The sequence below is a fragment of the Bos indicus x Bos taurus genome, chromosome 8 (genome assembly GCF_003369695.1).
Source record: "Bos indicus x Bos taurus breed Angus x Brahman F1 hybrid chromosome 8, Bos_hybrid_MaternalHap_v2.0, whole genome shotgun sequence".
Classification (NCBI taxonomy): domain Eukaryota; kingdom Metazoa; phylum Chordata; class Mammalia; order Artiodactyla; family Bovidae; genus Bos; species Bos indicus x Bos taurus.
The window spans coordinates 81543509-81566312 of record NC_040083.1 but is presented as its reverse complement, the minus strand read 5'-3'; the positions used below and the strand labels follow the sequence as shown (position 1 = coordinate 81566312).

Below are 22804 nucleotides of genomic sequence, written 5' to 3'. Positions count from 1 at the left end.
AGCATTCAATTTTGCTTTTCAAACCACGGCTGTTAAGATTTAGTTTTCATTTCCTTTACACATGGCTCCCTTCCTGTTCTAACTGCAACCAAGAAGCTCTGGCACGTCTGAGCCAAGTTTCCTTAATATGCAACAGGACGGCGCCACCGTCATGCACACAATGATGCACCCAAGTTCACAATTCAGAAGCCTTCCATTCGTCTGCTCATTCCTTTTGGAAACTTATATGCGTCTTAACAATTTAAGAGGAAAGGGGGGAAAACTCAGGACTTAAAAATACCGTGGTAATGCCCAGGATCAGAGGCCCCTACTGGAGCACACCACCAGGGAAGCAGTTTCCATAGTTTGGGACACAATGGGACCATCACTCTTCATCAGCAGTGAGGGCCCATGGTTTAAACTCTGAGGGTGTTCTCATTACCTCAGCATCCTGCTCCGAGAGGCGGTATATCCTCTCAAGGCTCTGCAGAGTTCGTGGAGTCACAGTCTTCTGCTCCAACAGATGCTCCAGAAGCAAGACCAGTTGGTCTGGAAGAAGCTGAGGACAAAACCACACAGCCTGTCAAGATGCCATTCAGCTTACAAGAAATTAAACCCAAATGTTCAGACCAAAGCCAGCCAAACCAGGGTAACCTGGGCACTTGCAGTGGCTGTCTGAAACATGGGAAGACTAGAGGCCTGACTCTGGTAAAACCTCAAGGTTTACACTGCTTCTCCAAAGACACTGCTTTCTGGCGCCTGATGAATCCTACTTTCCATGGGTTTTTCATGTCAGTTCTATATTTAAGGGCAGATCAAAACTGGGTTTATCTTTTTTTTTTTTTTAGGTTGTACACCATGCATTTTTTTTTAAGATGTACAATGTGATGACAAGGTACATATACACCGTGAATGATAAAAACTATGCTTATTTTAAAACATTACCATGGTTTTATTAGATCTTTTTCTTTACAGGATGCATATGCCAAAAAATGTCATTTAGCCTAGACAAATACTCTTAAGAAACCATCTGATTTTAGGTAAACACATTAAAGTTTAACAGAAATAAGAAGCAACTTTCATATTTCCTTCTTTAAAACATAAATCTTGCAAATGAACACCAAGAAATAAAGAACATGCAATAAAACTAGAGCCATGTCTCATAATCCATTATAAAAACTGTAAGTTTACTATTCCATCAGAAAAAAGGTTGTTATGTATGATTATATACATATATACAGCCACCCCACCCCAACTACACAAGGTCACTCACATTCCTGAGTTTTCATACAGGGTAAGGGAAAAATGGCATTACTATTTAAAGGCAAAAAGAGGAAGATGTTTTTATATATTAATACTTCAAAAATAACACAAACTAATCTGTGAAGAAACAATACTTGTGAAATCTAAGAACTTAGTTCCTAGACCAGCCTCTAGCACAGAACTCAAACTATTGACAAAAAAAAAAAAAAATCAATTTAAGATGCATCTTGTAGGAACCAAAAAATACTTATTCTAAAATGAAGGTTTTAAAAGAATTACTATGAATTCCACTGTTCTCGACATTTAGCTTTTCTCCATTCCTGCCTATGCCCAGACAGTCCTTGTCAACTAACCCAACTAACCCAGTTCTGAAAGTCAATACTATAGCAATAGAATATTCACAAGAACACCTGGATTTTAATCTCTACTTTGTTCTCTAAAAGCAATGTTTAAAATTATCGGTTTCTCCCCCATCCTCTCTTTACCTTTCAGCCCCCAGGCGTGCAGTCCGCCTCCGCCTCCTGCCTCCATTCACACACACACTTTTCCAAAACGTGCTGGAAGGAAAACCCAGGAGAGACCGCATACATGACATTTACCACGTAATGCCACGAAGAAAGCCTTTCCTATTATTTTCTCGCCTCGCTTTTCTAAGGTCTAATAAAACCCTCACTTCCCGCTAGACAGACGGACAGACACAAAGGCACAACACTTGATTCTTGGGTATTTTCATTTCATAACATCACTCCATCCGCTGAAGAGTCAAGGGTGGATCCTCTCTCAAGCTGACAGAAGAAAGGTGCTTCAGCAAAAACGGTTACAACTCAGCACCGACCCTGTGAGATTACACGGGAGAACACTTAATTTCCTTCCATTAAAACTATTGTGTTTGTAAGATGCTTTAAAGGTTTCAATTTACAACATAATGACTAGTACCACAAAGCCAGTTTTCCATTTTCTCCAGTTTCAGACACAGGAGGCTACTTTTACTATCTTGCTATGAAATCTGCTGTTTTACAAAACAGACCCAGTCCAGAACCACAGCTGCTGCGGAGCATCCATACCATACCCTTGTACACCATTCACACCGCGAGCGCTTGGCCAGCGGGCCTTCGTGGCCCCGGGCAGAGGGAGGCATCTCACCCAGCCTCTGGCATTCCTGACCAGGAAGCAGAGCTGAGACTCCGTGCGCGCCCCCGGTTCCCTCACGTTCTTTCCCATCCATCTCCCTGCAGTCTCGCTCTCTGGATCTTCCTTCCCTGCATTCCAAGAGGGGCTTTCCTCTGGTGGAGGCTAAACCTTCAGCCCCAGCCCTGATTGTAACCCTCATTTCCCCCTAAGGCCACTCCCTGACTGCCCTCCTGCACTTGAACCCTTCTCACAGAGTCTATTCTTTCTCCTCAAAATGGTCTGTCCCCACCCCATGGCTACATCCCTTTCCAAAACGTGCTCCACGTGCCTCCACCCCCAACCTCTGCCTCAACTGCAGTGGCCTGGCTGGTGCGCGTCCAGCAGCAGCCCACCTGCCTGTACAGGGGCAGGGTTGGGGGCGTCCCCAGATCGGGTCAGAACGGCTGGCCAGTCCTGCAGCCCCAGGAGCACTCTCAAAATTGATCAGCAATGCTTCCACAGGCAGCCAATTTAGGGTAGCCACAGCTACACAAGAAGACAGCTTCTAGGGAAAAGCCCAGCCTGATACAGCACAGAACACCCATCACCTGGGGGTGGGGGCCTCAATCACTAACTAAACACAGCAGGAACAAGCCCAGCCAATTTGTGGAATTACAGAGAAGGAAGGAGTAGAAAGAAAAGCATCTCCCTATTATATGCCTGAGCTTACAAAGAGGCCTATTGTCAGTTGAGGATTTGGTTTAGACTAGAGAGACCCAGGGAGGAAAGAAACCCTGGGTAAGATGACCAGTTTGGTCTTCAACTTACCCTAACTGGATTTAACTAATCAACTCCAGTTCAGAGTTACTAATATGTGATCCTATCAAAATACCTGGATTCACACTTTTACCTCTCTTGCAGTTTCCTCCTAAACAAAAAGTTCATACATACCTGCACAGAGAAACAGAATCAAGAGGATCACTGCAAGTTTCTGTCCTCTCCTAATTTTACACAATGGAAAAATACTTAAGACTAAGCCCCCTGACTTAAGATGGGCAGCCAAGATAGAAGGGAGGGGAGTCAAGCCTTGGTGGTTATTTGTTAAGTTTAATTTAATTGGAGAAAGGTAAAGAGCAGGCATGCACACACCCCACCAGCTCTCCCTCCTCCTTCACTAAGGCATCCCGTGACTGATGCAAGAACCGGCTTGTTCAGAGGCAGGCAGAGGCACCAAGGACCAACACAGAGAACGAGAACATTCCTCCACAATGTGCAGCATTCTTCAGATGGACTTGTACAAGTGACTTCCAGTAAACAACTTATAGCCATCTGGCTTTCAACTGTAACTCTTCTAATTGGGGAGGGGGGGGTGTATTTCAAATCAGTGATCAAATGCTATTTCAGTACACAGAAAACAAAACTAATTCAGTATCCTTCAGTCACAAATGAGTGAGTAAACATTACATAATGTTCACGTAAGATTAAAGATTGAAAAGAGGATATTAAAGCAAAAATGTGGTAAGTCGCTCACTTTAATACAGCACATTTCTCTTTGTAAAATAAACATTTACTCCCTATAAAACCACCCTACAATGAAAAAGAAGTACTAAGTAATAAACTAAAATGTCTGCAAAGCAACTGAGAGATATTATACATGAGCAATCGAGCTCAGACGCAGTGCTGGGTGCCACCCGCCCTGGCAGCTGGCACAGCAGCACTGGGAAATGCTGTGCAGGTCACTCCATTCCCACCCACGTAGAAATCAAATTAAATTTCACATGACTTCTAGGCCAACTGTGTTTAATACAGCAGTACGGAGCCGGGTGGAGACAGACATGGCTTTAGTCACACCATGGAGTGATTAAGAAAAATAAAGCGCTTGCTTCAGCGCATTATCTCCTGAGAAAGCAGCCCCTTCTGACATGATAGAAAGAACCTGTCTTTATTTCTGAGGGTCTAGTAGCACTCACACCCACAGTTCAACAGTGATAGGAATAGAAAGTTCTTTCCTTTGCACAAACAAGGAACTCATGACGGGGTTATTATTTTTTCCATATGGAAACCAGCTTGGTATTTTTAAAATGCATCTGCCTCAGAAACTCAGACAAAATAGGCATGGGGTGCCAAAGTCATGCGGGTACTTGAAATAGAGAACTTTAAAACATTGGCAAACTTAACTCGAACACAGAAAATAAAACACCAAAGAAGGTCAAGTCAATACAATGAGATTTGTTAAGAATTTTAGAAGTCTGTATTCATGCTCTAAACATGGAGGATTCCATGACTGCTAATTACCCAGAAATGCACAAAGAGAGAAGAAAAGTCTACCTTGTAATTTTTTCCCAGTCAACCTAAGGGTTGGGGCAAGCCACACAAGTCTGAACAGTTCTAAAGGGTTTCTACGCAGGTTCTTGGAAAGAAAATATGGATTTTCCAAATCCACCTTCCAAGTCTACAAGGAGCACAAAGAAAACAAACCCTGACTCCTTCCGAAGCCTCCCAGCCTCTTACTGCTGTCACGGGAGCATCACTCACTCCTTGCTCCCTGAAGACCACCCACACGACCGAGGCCCCTCCACCACTTCTTCCATACGCAGGACTCTGAAAGGGCCAGCTAGCCTCGATCAGATCATGTTCCCAAATGCATCTCACTACTGACCTTGCACAGGCGGGACCAACACAAGGAAGCCGGGGCATGGAAATGTCCATGTCAACGGCTGCACCCCTCCAAATGCGAAGGCGGGCACCTCCCCTCGCAGCCCAGCTGGCGAGCTGCAGCCGCACACGAAGGAAGTCTCAGAGAGGCTTCCAGACGGGGAGTGAGCCTGGGACTAATGCGGCCTCCGAATGACAGTGGCGTGAGTTCTATTATTACCCCATTATCACTCTGGGATCTGTGCCTAAATGAAGCATGCTTCCTCCCTGATGCCATTTCCTTTTATCCTGGCTGGAGACTAAAAGCGGATCAATGGGGGCAATACATATGATGTCACTTCACTTTACAGCAACGGCCTCCCTCTCTTTCAGTTTGTCTGAAATACACAGAAAGATCAATTCTTCCCAAAAATGGTTAAAAAATGCTAAGGGAGCATTCTTCTTCCAGAAAAGCATTCTCTGCTATATTTGTCTATGTTACTACGGCAGGAACTGTTTACACTGAACAAAAACAGAAGAAATGGGGGAGGGAGGAAAATCTCAAATTCTCCGGTACGCTGGCTGAAATTCAACACAAGCAGGGTCCAAACCAGAATCAGGGCGGCTGACCTTTGAAAGTCACACGTTTTCTGGCACAGAGGCACAAAAGAGACAGCAGTTGTCCTTTGCCCCTTGGATTAAAAAGGTAATCCCACAGATGTAAAGGTCTTTTAAGTAAGATGTCCCCCAAAGTCTGACAAACTTTTTACTCTTCTCAGAAAACACACCCGCCATACTACACACTCTCAGGTGCCCCCCAGGTCCACACAGGTGTGACAGCAAATTGCTCTCATTCACATACTCTTCCCACTAAGGGCAACAAGGAGCTCTGACTAAAGGACACAAGACCGAACTTAAGTAAGTCAAGTTATCTTTCAGATGCCGTTTCAAACTAAAATAAAATATGTAAAATTCTCTAAATTGTATAAATTGTATAAATTGTCATACAATGATTTTTGAAAATGGTGTACAATGAAGATAAAAATCTACGAAGTTCCTCAAAACAGGAGTTCTTCCTCACGACCCAAAAAGAAACACAAAATCCAGGGTATCAGAACTCTGTTGAAGCTGACTCTGTCTGCTCCAAACACTGGCCAGGGCCGTGGCCCTCACATCACTGATCTTTCATCTGTCATTTTCTTAATGATAAACATTTTTAAGCGAGAAAAATGAACTATTTAATAAAATATACATAGGCAAGTGTCTGGCCAAGATCTGTTGTCAATGTTATCATGATAAAATGTTTTTAGTCTAAAATTACAACTTGTATAGCAGAAAAACCCAATTGATCTAAACTGCTCCTGAAAACAAAACTTCCAAAAGAAAAACCATCCTCTCCATGTTGAGGGAAAAGAATACATTTTAAAGAACTGCCAAATTTAAGAATAGAAGTCTCTGGTTCATATTATTTTGGGGACGGAAATTTGATTTGCCAACCAATGAAAGTCACCAAATAAAATAATTAAAAATGAAAATGATTTTCTTCAAAATAAAGGAATCAATGAAGAGACATATTTATCCAGCATAATCAGTATTTCTGATTATCAAACATCTTTATAGACAGTATGTCTACAGACAAATTTTAGGGAAACTCAAGCATATTTATATAACCCATTTCACACACACAAAAAGTATATACTGTTGGGAAAAACAAGTCTAACAGCTGCAGCTGAAAAAGATTACCAAGCTTTTGAGCCACGGTTTTGTTGTGGTGCTTCCAAAAGTGACACCACAGTGATCAAAATACACACCATTATTAGCAAAGAGTATCCGAAATAATTCACTGGCATAAATCATTCTCAAATCTCACTCATATCACACTACAAAGGTCAAATTTTCACGCGCTAACACTTTCCTAACTTTTGTAAAAATATTATTAGCCAAACTGTATGCAATTTGAATCAAAGCGTATTATTTAAACTACATAAAATGCAACCCTCTTGTCAGCTCTTATCATCGTGTACACTAATGGTTTATGTCATAGCAGTTTGGAAAATAAGTCTTTGTAAACACTCTAACTGAAAATTTCAAAATATTTTATAAGAGATGCTTGGTATCTTTGCGTCTGCTTTCCCTATTCAGGAACTTGCCAGACCAATAACCAAAGGGGCCAAAGGGATACCATTCCTGATCTGAATTTTATGCTTCTTAAGAAAACTATTGCTCATGAGGAAGAAACTATAAATTCCTAAATGACTCAGTCCATTCATCCTGTCAGGACAGCACTCCTGCTCCATGTAGGGCTTGTTTAAGGCTTTCTAAAGAATTTGGAACACTTGAAACACTCAAATATTTCTGACTTCTTGTATTCACAGGTTTTTGGTTTGTTTTTCTCAATAGAAATCTGCTTCCTTTCTTTAGAATTAGTGCTCTTACCTAATACTGTATTTAATAATTTATCTTCCAAAAGAGTATACATTTATCTAAAATAAGAGCACAGATTTTATGAATCTGAATTCCTAAGTTATAAAGTGATATTTTCTAATTCAAAATTGTTTGCATACCAACTAATTTATGACTTTCAAAAGCCCACCATATGAAAAGACCTTTATTGTGAAAATTGACAGTCAAAATCTGTGTGTCAAAATCGTGGCCATGGTATATAACCATCACACAACAGAGTATTAAGCAGCTACTAAAAAGAATGAGATGTAACTGTTTCTGTAGAATGCTAAAACGAAAAGAAATGTTATTAAGTGGGTGATAAGTTAGGAAGAGAAGGTAGATTATGGCTGATTTCTGTGAATAACCTTCTAAAGATACACAAAAAGAAATAAACTCTTTACGTCAACTTCTTCCCTAGTAACCTACATGAGCTGCCTGGTCTTTTTTTTTCTGCCTCTAGATCAAGCTGAACTATTTTTCTTAAACCATGTTAAAAATTTCCCAGTAATTTACTTAAAGGAGAGAAGATCCACTTTATAAAGAAATTTAATACTGTAATCTCAGCATTGAAATGCATAAATGATTAAAGCATATGCTCTAGCAAAGTACTGAGCTAGAAACTTGGAAACCAGGGTCTTCTGTAAAGGAGTTAGTTAAAAGTAGATCCCCTAGCAGGACTGTGCACCAAGAAATCTATCACAGTCTCTTTATTCTTAGTCATAACAACAATATCTGAAAGCAACATAGATCTCAAAAGTTTTGATGTCAGTACTTCTCTAAGCAGAGATGAATAACACCATTAAATCTAAGACGTAAGTTGTGTGCAAGCAATGCTCAAATATTCAAAGAATTATAGAGCACTTCCCTTGCTGCAATCTATTGAAAGTCAGTCCTCAACAGTTTATAAGGTATAAAGAATAAAAAGGGAAAAAACAAAGAAATATAGAAAGAATTTAAAATTTTCCAAATGCTTTGAAAATATACATAAAGCACTGCATCAGTCACGTGCTCAGATTTTTATGTTGTCATTTATAATACAAATGAACCATCAAAGATTTCCAGAGTTTTTTCCAAGGGAAAATCAGTAAGTGTAATTTCACTCAAACCCAGAATTTCTTCCTTTCTTTAACTTCTGCTATTACTCCCAATATGTCAAAATCAGATAATCTGTTACAAATTTAGTACTTCTAGAAAATAACTGCATCAATGTTAGATTCTTTTAACATTCAGTTGAGTTTATTTTGTATAGCCCTATGTTCCTGGTAAAAAGTGGTCTATTAATGTGCACAAAATTAAGGTGTTCATATGTACAAATAGAGGCTTTCCCAGGTGGCTCAGTGGTTAAAAAAAAAAAATCCTTCTGCCAATGCAGGAGACCTAGGTTCGATCCCCAAGTCAGGAAGATCCCCTGGAGAAGTAAACGGCAACCCACTCCGGTATTCTTGCCTGGGAAATGGCATGACAGAGGAGCCTGGCGGGCTACAGTCCGTGAAGTTGCAAAGAGTCGGACATGACTTAAGAGACTAAACAATATTCCTAAGGATTAGGGATATTCAGTCTGAAAACAGTGGTTTCCTCCATTAATTACAGGTGATTAGCAAGTGGGAGGAAATAAAAACCAGGATTTACTGAAATTAAGTTCTTCAAAATTTTATGGATAAAAATAGGATCCTTCTCTTTTTAGTTTATACAAGTAAAGCTGAGTTCAAACAAAACCATATTTTAACCTCTATAAAAAGAATGTACCTTTTTAAGGCAACTCCTTAAGGGGTGGAATCCCATCTTGCTCATTTCATGCGTCACCTACTTCATGCCAGATACTCTTATCAAATTTAAATAAAGGGCTTAATGTCCAACATGGAAAGATGGAGTAATACAAAAAAATGACTCCAAGAACAGCTGTCAAGCAACAGTTCAGTGATTTAGGTTAAAACTCTATTGAAAGAAAATTTACATAGCTACAGATGAAAATTCAAGCCACAAGTGATGCTCACTTCTAAACCAAAACAAGTTCCCAAAATACACAACTTAAATATATCAAAATTTTAAAAAAGTTTTGGAAACTTGTATTAATAACAGGTTTTTACTTTAAAAGTTAATGGTAAAATAACCGAAATGCCTCCTCAACTGTAGTTGGAAGCAATCAACAAAATGATGGTTCTGCAGCGTTTTTAAACTAATGAATAAGCCAGACTGCACTGCACGTAACCACCCATCTCGCACGAAGCGCAGGGATTCAACAGGAGTATCTCTCACAGGGACCTGTCCTTTGGCTTTCCAGTCTCGTTAAAACTTGTTATTACAGATTATGTTTTAAAAAATTATCAAAGTTAACATCTATAAAAAAGTAAGCCACAAAAACACTAACAAGAGTTGCAAGGTGAGGAACAGCCAGAGAAAGCGGAGGGAGAGACCAACTCATGCTCTGGAGCTCGGCGTGAGACGGGCGACTGAAGGGCAGACACACACGTCCACTCAAATTTTTAAGCAGAGAACATAATTCACAAACAAACTGCACTCTCGGGTTATTTATTCTGGTGGACAATACTAACATTCTATTACTCCTAGTTCCTGTCCTTTCTTCTTCACAGGTGCATAGTCAAAACAACCTCAGTTATCACTTTGGTTAAGATTTTAATGTCTAATATTCTTCTTACGCTTTCTACCAAACTCAAACTAAACATAAATATTAGTCACACGTTGACAATTTGTTGTGGTTTCTGTCATAAAGTCGACAAAGAAACATATTCTAAACGATATGTACAACCAACCGCAACTAAAGAGAAATGGGGGCGTGAGGTGAAGAGGGCGAAGAGTCCAAATACAAAAATTACTGCTCTCAAAATAAAGGAATCAAGTTGTTTTTACTTAATAAAAATGTGGTGAGAGTACTGTACAATTTACTATCCAATGTCTCAGTTTTCTGAGAATGATTTAATGTATATAAAGCCCAGGAGTCAGATTTCACTCCAACTCCATACACTTTCGGATTCTAGTCCAGACATTTTATATCCTGGATTAACTTTGAAAAGTTTTATTGAGGAACAGAGCAAAGAATTAACTTCTTAAGGGTCACTTAGACACAGAAATTCACATTATTGAAAAAAACAATGGACTTAAAGAGCTTCAGGAAAAAGAAAGGCAGAGAACAAGTTTTACACACTTTAAAGAAATGCTTCCTTCATTTTTAACGCTTCCTTCTCTCCCTTCCACCTCAACTTCAATGCATGTGAAGGGAGTAAAAGCTCTTAATAGGTCAGCATTTTGTGTGAGAGAGAAATGGCTGTCTTATGTGCACATCATGTGAGACAGTGAAACAAACAGGTGAATGGGAACCAGAACCATAAACTGAACGCACGTGAATGATGCCAGCTTTGTTTACCCAAAGTTGCACACTATGCGCAAAGGACTGAGTAATTCATAAACTAATGTACTTCTCATCACGATAAGAACTATTCCCAACAAGCAGACTGAAACAGTATTATAAAAATGTTCTTACTGTCATCAGAATTTAGACATTATATACATACACATATATATATATATATATATAATATTTATGTAAGATTATTTAGACAATCTTACGTCTACTGTGAGCTCCAACTTGGACTCATGGTCCGGACCAGCCTGAAGCTGGTTACAGGAGCAGGAAATCTGAAATTCGGCCTTGTTTGCTGCCACAGAAAAATGCTCTCACGTGAACTCAAATACGTCAAAGGCAATCAACAGAACTAAGTCTTCAAAGAGGCAAAACAGACACATACTTATTAACCACTTACTAACCACGAACCTAAAATCCTAGCAGGTCTGAGACCTACCAACACCTTTTCATATTTCCTGGTTGGCATGAAGATGAGTAAACATAATGTACGTTTACTAGTAGTAAGTAAACTACTAAAATCTCAAGTATTGCATGTTATTCTTCAGAGACTCCTGAAGCAACTTCATACAAATTGTACTCAAGTTTTGGCATGCTTTTTATATCTGCCTTTATGTATGTATAATGTGCTCATATAAGGAAAATTTAGTAGTATTTTTAATAGGCATAATACACTTTAATAGCACAGAACTTTTGGAAATTACAAGAAATGTTAAGACATTTCTAAGTTTTTGAGTTGTTTATTCAATTTTAATGAAAAACAGTCAAGTCTACAAAAAAGACAAACCTTCCCTCTTCTGAGTATCCAAGCTCATCTGCTTTATAAATTTCGGAATTTATGTTAAAAAAAAAAAACAGAGGAAATGAAAACTATTTTCTTTGTGTAGTTTTTAAGAGGTTTTTTCTTATATAGTTAAAACTAAGAGAAGAAACTTCAAAAAATATTTTACTCTCTACATTTTAACAGAATTTCTGCAACTGTGCTTTTATGGAAGTTACGACATACCAATTGTAATCTACCCATTGTATTCCAGAGACTTACAGACTTACTTATAACAAGTCAACTTGAAAAATCAGTGATCACAGACCTCCACCAAAACAATAGGTGAGCACAGATTTTTAAATTTACTAAATGAAACTTCCCAGATTGAAAACCGTCTTCCTGCTGATTCCACATTGTAGGATCTCATCTCAGAACTTTACAAGTAGTAGTTACCTTTGAGACAAAACATGAAAGGCTGCTCCCTCTAGGGCAATCCTAACAAAGTTTTCTAAAGAATCAATGTTTAAAACTTGGGCTATGTTTCCAACTAAGAATGTTTTCTAGGAATTGAGAGTAAAGACCCGAACCCTTTACTATGTTGGCACACATCCTTTAACAAACAGCAAAGAGGACAGTGCTCTAGAGACTAAAGTTAACCTGTACTACACTTCTAAAGAAGGTTCCAGTCTGAGCAGTAATTTGTTACACTTTTCCTTTAAGTAAGCAGCACTTCTGAATGTATTTAACAGATCCGTCTTCCTTGAAGCTTTCGTAAATAAAATACACACAAAAAATTACAATACCAACGCCCATGTCCTTGAATGCACTCAAAGTTCAAAATGTTTACAAGCACAACGGTGTGAAAACAGAGGCAAGAGCCCGTCAGAAGCACCATCTAGTATTTTGAAGGCAACTAGAACTCCCATTCACATCACATGATACCATCGTGGCAGTGGGAACGCAACCTCCACAGAATGGGCTGTTAGCTGTGAGCAAATAAGGACAGATTTATGAAGCAGAACGATCACGAGTGAACAAGTTAAACTTGGCTTGCTTTCTTGCTGAAACTCATCTGGTGGAAAGACTGAGGTTAAGAGGAGGAAAATGAGAAGGGATTTGGTAGACGGGGAAGAAACCACCTTAATTCTCCTAACGAACACCAGCTGACGGCCCCGGGCCCGACCTGGAAGAAGGAAAACTTCTTACTTACTGAGGCTCCCGTCGGGGCGCAGGCCGGAGCCCGGAGTCCGCCCGGATCCGTCTCGGGCGTCGGCTGATATCGGCAGCGGCCGCCGCGCGCCGCCTCCTCCTCCCGGGCCAATCCCCGGAGAGGCCGCCGCCGCGCCCGCCCCGCCCCGCGGGCCAGCCGAGCCGGGTTCCCACCGTGCGGCGCCCCTTCCCAGCCACACCCCTGGCCCCCACCCCGCCCCGCCAGTCAGCTCCCACCCAGTAATTACTCTAATTAGAAGTTTTAGTCTCAGCAGTTAAACAATGTACGAACCAGTCCCAACACAGCCTGCAATTCAAATGGCTTTGAGAACAAAGACAATCATAGCTGTGGCAATTTTTCTTCTAATTTATAGAATGTGAAGACTTTCTCTCATTGCTCACTGTACTTAAAAAAAAAAAAAGCTTAGCCTCTAGTGTACATGCCACTTCACAAGGATATTAGCGTGTCTTTTGAAAAACACCAGACCATGCCCTCCCGTTACAACAAAGACAATAAAAAAGAAAAAACACCATTTCCAAAAAATGAATATTGAACTTGTGAGTTTAGTCTCTCCTGCAGAAGAACATTCACAAATGTTCCTGGATCACCTGGTAGACAGGTGAAAGATGTACAAAGATATGGGAGGGCTGTTTTCTTTCCAGTTTACAGATTATGTGAATTAAAGGGAAAACTACCCAGGGCATCTTTCTAGTAAACAATCTGCATAATGCTTAATTAGTCCTGGTGGAACTGATTAGGCCTATCTTCCCCAGAAATTGATAGTCCATTCACAGTTCTGAGTATTAATCTCTTCAGTCCAGTTTGAGATGTACAGGGGATATTTCAGGATAAGGAAAATTATAACCATAAAACATGTGCTTAGAAAAAAAAAAAAACAAACACTCCAGAAAAACCTTTCTCTACTTCCTTTTCCAGTTCTGGTTTGATCTTTAAAGCAATCTGCATCCATTTTAGAATTACTGAATAATCTAGAAATTAAGTTAATGTGAAAGATTATAGAAAAATAATAAAAACAACCGCCTCAAAAACATTGCATAAAATAGGTTGTATGACCCATGTCTTCCCCTTTAAATATATTTCAAAAACATTTTCATTTTTTCAAAATTTCAGGTAACTATGGTTTTTAGTCCCACTCCATGCATTTACTAGATATGTTCTAAAATTTCTCCATTAAAAAAAAATAAAATAAAATTTCTCCATTTTTAAATGAAGAAATCTTAACTGCCACACTATGGAAAATTAATTTAGTTCTTTATTTTGTTACAAAATGCTGTTTGTTTAGCAGCTAAATTTGCCTCTCTAAATATTAATGGCAGGTATCTGAACACAATTCTATAAAGTTTCACTGCAGTAACTACCTTGAAAGTTAATCTCTTTTAATAACAAAAGCAACTAATTTCAAGTTAAAACAAGTAGAAAATAAAAAACAAAACCAAATGCAAACACTTTCAAATAAGAAACAAAACCAAATGCAGACACTTTCAAATGCTAATGTGTCTATCTCACCTAAAACTTTAAAGCCCTGAAAGTAACAGGACATTCCTAAATACTTAAACCAAGAAAACCAGGTGCCTGGGAAATAAAAACTTTAAAAGGATTACCAAACACTTGTGCAGATGAAATAAACACAAGGAGCAACTGAGGACACAGAAGCAGGCTCCTTCAGGAAAGAGCTGATAGTCCCCCAAATTTATCTTTCCCAAAATTCCCCACGAGGTCAAGATCTAAATCTTTAAATGCTTTAAAAGTTTTCTTAGCCAAGTCTATCTTGTGTGCAACACAGGACATTAGGAACATTAGTAAGTTAGGAACATTAAATGTTAGGAACATTAGTTAAGTTTGAGGCATATTTTCAAAATGTATCACAACATTAAAATTAGTCAATTTTTTAAATGAATTTTTTTCAGTTTGGAAAATGCATGATAGCCACCTTCAGATAATTAACAAATATTCTTCAGTAAGACAAGAATAAAAAAAAGTTACAAAATATACCAAAATTTTCTTGCAAAAGTAAACATCTAACAGGCAAGCACCATGACGCAAATTTATTTCAGAATTTACCTTTGAAAGGAAAAAGCCCTAGCTGATTAAGCTGTTGGTCTGCAATTCTGCTTTAAGTTCAAAAGGTAGAGAGCAAGAGATAAGATAAAAATCACATACCACATACTGTCCTCAGAGTATCTCCACCTAAGACAAGAGTTCTCACCAACATCAGATTTCAGTACTCTGATTCCAATTCTATTTGTTCAAGCTCTTTTTATAAATATCATTTCCCCCTTTGCAAGCCAAATCAATAGCCCTATCCCATGAAATTATTATTTTTTGAAAGAAACCCTATCTGGGAAATGCTTTCCCCCCTTTCCAAAGCAGAGCACAGTCGTCTGCCGGCCAACACTGCTGGAGCCACCTGTGCCTCACCACCCGCCTCCCAATGCCCTTCAACACGGAGGTGGGTGACTCCTTTCCAAGGCAAGTCCCCAAATGCCACTACCAACTTGGCAGGGCCGGCTGACCGGCTGGACTTGCCCTAAATCCTTGCACTTCTTGCTCCCTGCTGCTCTCAACTAACTTAATCTAAGTTTAATTACGAAGACTGACATCTGTCCTCGGAGCATGTTCCTCTCTCAAAGCAAGGAATGATCCAAATTAGAAGCATGAGGACAACGGATTATTAATGAAGGAAACTAAAATCCAAGTATCCTGGTCTCAGTGGAGCCGCGGCTGTGGTGCAGCAACCGTGGAACTCTCTTGGTTCCAGAGCCGAGGTGCCGGTGAGTGCGCGGGATCCCTCACTACGCACAGAAGCCCTGAGTTCTTCGCCAGAGGACAGAGCCACCAGCGTCCACCGGGAAGGGGCAGTCTCCGCAGGGAAGAAATGGTTTATGTTTGGGGGCGGAGGGGGGCGGGCGGTTTAGGGAATCTCATGTGACTCCAGTCCCAAAGCCCGGCTCCAGGAACGGTTTAACCACGCAAGGGGTTCTTCCTCCCTACTCTGGACACTCACCCGACACTGGCTGCGAGGACCCGGCTGAAGTCCGCCACCCGTGACACTGTCCAGGGCGGCCTCGTGGCCTGAGCATCAGCCCACCGCGCGGAAGGCACTGCCAGGGTGAGACAGTAGTGGGGCGGGGGGAGGGCGCGGGGAAAGGGTGGGGTTGTCGGGGGCAACCACGGAGGGGCATCCTGGCCCTACCCCGCCCCCTCTCTCCAGGGCTGCGGCCCGCTCTCCGCACTGCACTGCGCGGTCCGTATGCCGGCCCTGCCTTGTGCAGGCAATGAAACTATCCCTGAATAACCCGTTCTTTCCTCCGAACGCCTGAACAGCGGGCACTGGGAGCACCTTTCCGCGAAGTCACCTACAACCCGGGTCTAAGCCCGCAGGGCTACTCTCACCTAGTGACCTTGGGCGCACCACGCTCTCAAGGGTGTCGGCAAAAGGTCAGGAAATCAGGAAACAACACCCCTGGAGCCCTCTCCGTCTTTATAAAGACCCTCTCCGCTGGCTCCCGGGAGTGAATCTACAATGGCCCACCGTCCTCCCCAAAGCTCCTTAAAAGACCAACTGTGCAGACAAGTAGCAGAGGGTGAAGAATGCAGCCAGGGACCCTACCAAATTAACCAGCCAATGTAAACCAGTTGCCCAAGAAGCTCCTCTCTCCTCCCCGGAGATTCCCAGGGTCTCCCCCACCCCCTGCATCAGGCCTGCACTGCTGTAAGGACTTGGGTTATTACACCCACTTTGCCCACCGCTGCCAGGCTGGAAGAGTTTCACTAATTTGCATAACTCTGAGCCCCGATTTACCCTCTCTCTGTCCTCTGACTAAACCAATGACATTGTGTGACCAAATGTGTGTTGTTCAACATGCTCATTTCCAGTTCTGATCCCAATATGAACCAATATCCCCCCTGCCTGGAATTCTCTTGTGCTTGCTCACTATGTGAATCACTTTTCAAGGGCTACCTTTTTCAAGAAGCCTCCCAGAAACAATTTGAACTTTTTGGGTTTTGTCCTCTGATTCATCCCATACTCTTGCCTGGAAAATCCCATGGACAGCAGAGCCTGGTAGGCTTCAGTCCATGGGGCCGCGAAGAGTCTGACACGACTGAGCGACTTCACTTTCACTTTTCACTTTCATGCATTGGAAGAAATGGCAACCCACTCCAGTGTCCTTGCCTGGAGAATCCCAGGGATGGCAGAGCCTGGTGGGCTGCCATCTATGGGGTCACACAGAGTCGGACACGACTGAAGTGACTTAGCAGCAGCAGCAGGCAGTTCTATTAGGCCATGTAACACAATCATTAGAGTGCTGCTGTACAGATGCTCAAATTTCTGAGCTCCTTGCAGGCCTGGGGTGTCTTCTTCCAATCTCCCCAACCCCCAGGAACCACCACAATCAATTCTGAATTAATGTAACCTGTCTTGTAGCAAGATCAAAGTTTCAACCTTGAGCCCATTAACACAAATTTTTAGCAACTAAATGAAGAAAATGTTAGAATCAGTTCAACCTTAGAAGAAAAAATTTAAGATAATAACTTAAAAAAAATCTTAGCCATTAATTTCACAGGAAAAGAAAGCCTTTATAGGTAAATGGCATATCTATTTTCAGGGACATTTTCTACTAGGAAGCTGTTGACAGATTAACCAGAGCAGCTCTTGCTTTATGCAAATGCAGGTGGCGCTTTTCTCCCTGGGAACTTCACACATCTATTATCTCAGTTGACTTTGCCATGGCCTTGGGGTGGGAGTGAGGGGGATAAAGAACGCACTTCCCAACATTTTAGAAAAGATGACGGAAAAGGTCTCCTTCATTGCAGGCAGATTTTTTACCTCTGAGCCACCAAGGCCTTAGCTACCTAATATACAAAGTGGTTAAAACTACATAAAATTTTAACAGATGTGCACACCAAACAGGATGTTTATAGTGTTAAAAATAGAGTATCATTTTTATTGGAGGTTTTCCTTTGAAGCTATGTTAATAAAAACAAATTATAGCACAAAAACGTTCACAAAACATGATTAAGTTAATGAAACTATAATACTTGGATCATTCTTTTGAATAGAAGTGAAGTGAAGTGAAGTCGCTCAGTGGTGTCTGACTCTTTGCAACCCCATGGACTGTAGCCCGCCAGGCTCCTCTGTCCATGGGATTCTCTAGGCAAGAATACTGGAGTGGGTTACCATTTCCTTCTCCAGGGGATCTTCCCGACCCAGGGATGGAACCCGGGTCTCCCGCATTTGAGGCAGACGCTTTAACCTCTGAAATGCCAATTTCCCCCAATCTAAAATTATAAATTATTTGGATGTCACACTTAAAATTTCTTTTTATATTCAGTAATGATATTGGATATTGTAGTAAAATAAAACCCAACTTACTTTTTTCCATTGTGTTATGGCATATATGTGTGTGTACAAGTATATGAAAGGGTTAGTCATTCAGTCCGACTCTTTGCGACCCCCTGAACTGTAGCCTGCCAGGCCCCTCTGTCCATGAGAATTCTCCTGCAAGAATATGGAGGAAGTAGCCATTCCCTTTCCTAGGAGATCTTCCTGACCCTGGGATCAAACCCAGGTCTCCGGCATTGGTAGGCAGATTCTTTATCGTCTGAGCCACCAGGGAAGCGTGTGTGTGTATGTGTGTGTGTGTGTGTGTGTGTGTGTGGTGTGCGTGTGTCTGCGTGTGTGTCTCTGTGTATGTGTATTTTTCCTATGAAACTGTAAAAGCTTTAAAAAACTACTGCTATCACCACACCCTGTATCTGTCTCCTATCCAACCTTCTGAGCTCCCCAATTCACTCACCCTTTACATTATCAGCCATCTGTGGTATAGGAAGCAGGACACTGTGTGTGCACGTGCGTGTGTGCGCACGCTCAGTTGTGTCCTACTCTTTTGTGATCCCATGGACTATGGCCAGCCAGGCTCCTCTGTCAATGCGTTTCTCCAGGCAAGAATACTGGAGCAGGTTGCCACTTCCTTCTCCAGCGGATATCCCTCCTGACCCAGGAATCGAATTCATGTCTTCCGTGTTAGCAGGCGGAGTCTTTACCACTGAGCCACCTGGGAAGCCAATCAGGATAGCAGCCACCTCCCAATCCCTATATTAGGTTACATGGCAAAGGGAAGTTAACATTGTTAATCAATTGACCTCAAGATGGGGAATGATCCTGGATGGTCCAGGAGGGCCCAATACTATCACAAGGTCCTTGTACATGAGGAAGGGAGAGGGGAAAGAGACAAAAAGAGGGGAAAGAGACAATCAGAGAGATGGCAGCATGAGAAGGACTCCGCCTAACCGTGCTTGTTTTGAAAGTGGAGGAATGCAAGGACCTCAGAAAGCTGAAAAGTCAAGGAAATGAATTTTTTCCTAGTGCCTCCAGAAAGAAACAAAGTCCTAATGACAGCCTGATGTTAACTGAGTGAAACTGATTTGGATGTCTGACCTCCAGATACTGTACGACAATAAATCTGTGTTGTTTTAAGTCACTGGATTTGTGGTAATTTGTTACAGCAGAAATAGAAAACTAATACATCTGGGTTCCAAGTTCCTCTCATAAGCAACCTCACTGCTTTTTAATGTTTGGCTCAACATGTGAGGAAAATAAAAGCAATCTTTAAAATCCCTCAGCTATACCTGAACTCTAATCTTCTAAGGGAGAAGATTTCTTCCAAGTTCCTCCTTTCACCTCTGCCCAAGTACACATCTTTATGGGGGGGATTTCAGGCTCATTTCTAGTGGCTGTAAAGTTTGTGGGGTCTTGGGGTGGGATGAGAAAGAAGAAAGCTGGATAGGAGGTCTAAAGGCCCTTTGGGGCCTGGTTCCTAACTGCCCGGCTGCTTTTATAGTGCCAAGGAGGCCAGGGCAGAGCACGTCAATGAAACAAAGGACAAACATGAAACAAAGCGCCATAAGCAGCCACGTCCTGATCAAATCTAGGAGCGATTCAAGTTAATAAGTAACATAACCCCACCACCTTTTTCATGGCTTTAATTATTACAGCCAGTAAAAAATATTCAGGCCATCTCTGTTTAGGGATGTTTTATTTACCCCTAAAGGCTAAAGTCTTCATTAAATGCAGAAGAGTTGTGTTCAATTCAACACATATGGTGAGCTCACAGGCCAGTTTACCCTAATTTTTAAAGTGTCATTCTCCCTTCCCCCAAACACAGACACACAAACACTATACACATGGACTCTGAATACACAGAACTGCAATTACAATCTGGCTATATCAGATTTTACATTATTACATAACTGGTTTAAAAGTCAGTCTTATTTATGAATAGTTCTCCCTTATTTTCTGTTTCTGTAGAATGAATCAGTCTTTTCATGAGGCCATTTCCTACACTGTTCAGCGGGCATGTTACCGCTGCTAACAGTCTTCCTTTGCCCCTAAATGTTTCATTCACATAGGTTAAACCTGGTTAAGGTCCTGAATGGCAGAGGACCTTTTGGTTTGAGGAGCTTGACAAGTGTGTAAGTAGCAAAAGGAAAGGGAAAGAGGCTGGAACAACCCACACATTCTCAAGATCAACACCTGTATTCTTTTTCCATTGTGTAGAGACTTTGTCAGGGAATGGCCTATTAGGATGTTTTCCAAAGTTCACACTGTTACCTTTTCCAAAGGAAAACCATTAAACGGCCGTATCTTTCCAGGTAAACTCTTCACTGAAGAATGAAGTACAATTCTTTATTATGTCTTACATCACAAAAGCCATTTCCCCCAATCATTCCTCACCGGGATGTGTTTTTTATCTTTCACTCTCACCTGGCATTACTGTCTATGGAAATGAAATGGCATGAGAGAAGATGGGATCATTCAAAATTAAGTTACTGCACCCCTTCAAGAGGAGGCTGAGCTGAGGGTGGTTCTGTGGTGCACAGACGGCCCCACCTCCACGAAAATGCAAGTGGGAGAGGACAAGAAAGTCTGCAGCACCAACAGGCGTCTCTTGGAGCATGTGGTCAGAGATCAGTGAAGGAGAGGGGTAGGAGGAATACACCTCTGCTCTCCCCTTTAATCTCAGGAATGGAGAGGGGATCTGGGGCAGGACTGGAAAATGTGGTGCTTCAGGCAATGGGAAGCAACCCCAGATGAAACACTGCTGGGCCTGCGCTTCTGACCTTTCTCCTTGGGAAAAAGGTGCTCATCATGTGGCTTACAATGGTCCAAGGCTAGAAGCTAAACTTGACTTTGTATTTGATTGTCAATTTTAGTGGCAGAATTGCACATCATGATATACAGCCCTGTTTGGTCTCTAGTTCTCGGAAAACTATTTTTGGCAGCTATATTCTAAAGGGGGGAAATAAAATGCAGACTAAAGAGGCTGGGCATTAAATTTTTACAAAGGACAGGAAAGTAATGGCCGTTTGATTTCATACACTCCTATCGATGTAGATGGCAAGCCTGTAGGAAGGGGCTTGGGGAAGCAGAGCCCACTGGTGAAGCTGTCAGTTCAAAGTCGCCTGACACTGTGCTCCTCGATCCCTTACTGAAGTCCCATACTCCCCTCTTCTAGTTCCTCTTACATGCTCCTAATGCTATTCTTATTATAATCCCAGAATTAAATTAAAATAGCATCTTTAACATGCTTTAGTTCTGTGGGAAAAGGAAATTATCAATCATACAGTAACTATAAAAAAATTAACATCCTGAAAACTGTTTTTATAAAATCTGACTTAAAAAATGTCAACAATCTTATGTAATCTGCCATCACAAATCATTGTTCTTGACAATAAATAACGTCTGTGGCTATTTAAAAGATTTCTTAAAACCAGTAACTTAAGAAATGAGTGAGTATATAAATGTTTATATATATAAACAACCATGATGCCCATGGCAGGGATAAACAAATTAGCAAACTCATAAGTTGTTTCTGTTTGTACAGCTTGCCCTAAAGCTTTTGAGAGAAGTATTTCTTAAGTAAAATGCTGTGTTTCGCTGGTAAGAGAGGACTTGCTTAAAACTGTGGTCTCATTTTTGGTGAAGCCATGAAAAATTAGCACTGAAGATAACCATGTAAAAATACATGGACTTGTTTCTATTAGTAGCACAGTATATTACCGACTTATTATTCATAAAAATATCATTCTTAAACCTGCCAATGTAATTACAGTCACTTACTTTTTGTGCTATGAAAGTAAAGAACAACTTGTGACCACCTCCTTTGAGCACAGGAATAAAGGTAAAAATGGCAGGATGTCTGGCTTCCCCATTTCAGGAGAGTTTCAAGCCCAGAGGCACTGAATCACTTGTCTGCAGGTACAGAGGTTAGAACTCTGGTGCAGGCTCATCCCCAGAGCTCTGAACAATGCTATTACTAGACAGAACAAATCCAATTTTTAAAATCCTATCTCAAAGGGCTTATTTTTTTTATCCCCACAGTATTAGTTTTATTTGGACCTGTCTTAATTGATCCACAACGTTCAAAATGCAGACTCCAGAAGCATATAAAGTGGCCTGCCTGATCCCCTCTCCCCTCCTAACCCTCCCTGCCATCACACTATTAAATGTTTAAAGGCACTGAACACATACCCATAGGTGTTCCATTTGACTGACTTCTGTCCATCCAGCAGATCCACAATAACCCTTGTTTTCAGACCTAGAGCTGGCCACTTTTCCATGTGAATCTGCTGCTGCTGCTAAGTCACTTCAGTCATGTCCAACTCTGTGCAACCCCATAGACGGCAGCCCACCAGGTTCCCCAGTCCCTGGGATTCTCCAGGCAAGAACACTGGAGTGGGTTGCCATTTCCTTCTTCAATGCATGAAAGTGAAAAGTGAAAGGGAAGTTGTCTAGTCATGTCCGACTCTTCACGATCCCATGGACTGCAGCCCATCAGGCTCCTCCGTCCATGGGATTTTCCAGGCAAGAGTGCTGGAGTGGGGTGCCATCGCCTTCTCCCCCATGTGAATCTAAACAGTGCCTAATTTAACAAGATCACTCAGACTGCTAAATTTATAGGCAACCATATTAAATCCACCTCTTCTATAAGCTAACCAA

The 22804-nt window shown here is 41.3% G+C and overlaps 1 protein-coding gene across 5 annotated transcripts in view; it reads right to left on the bottom strand.

The window, feature by feature from the left end:
* The window catches only part of C8H9orf3 (chromosome 8 C9orf3 homolog), a 422465-nt gene that overhangs the window by 25926 nt on the left and 373735 nt on the right, over positions 1-22804 (bottom strand). For 4 of the 5 annotated variants that reach the window (XM_027550178.1, XM_027550177.1, XM_027550176.1 and 1 more), the window contains one exon: positions 422-538. The exons of the other annotated variant lie outside the window; for it this stretch is intronic. In XM_027550178.1, coding sequence (XP_027405979.1) covers positions 422-538 — 117 coding nt within the window. The remainder of the gene's footprint in view (positions 1-421; positions 539-22804) is intronic. 5 annotated transcript variants of the gene reach the window in all.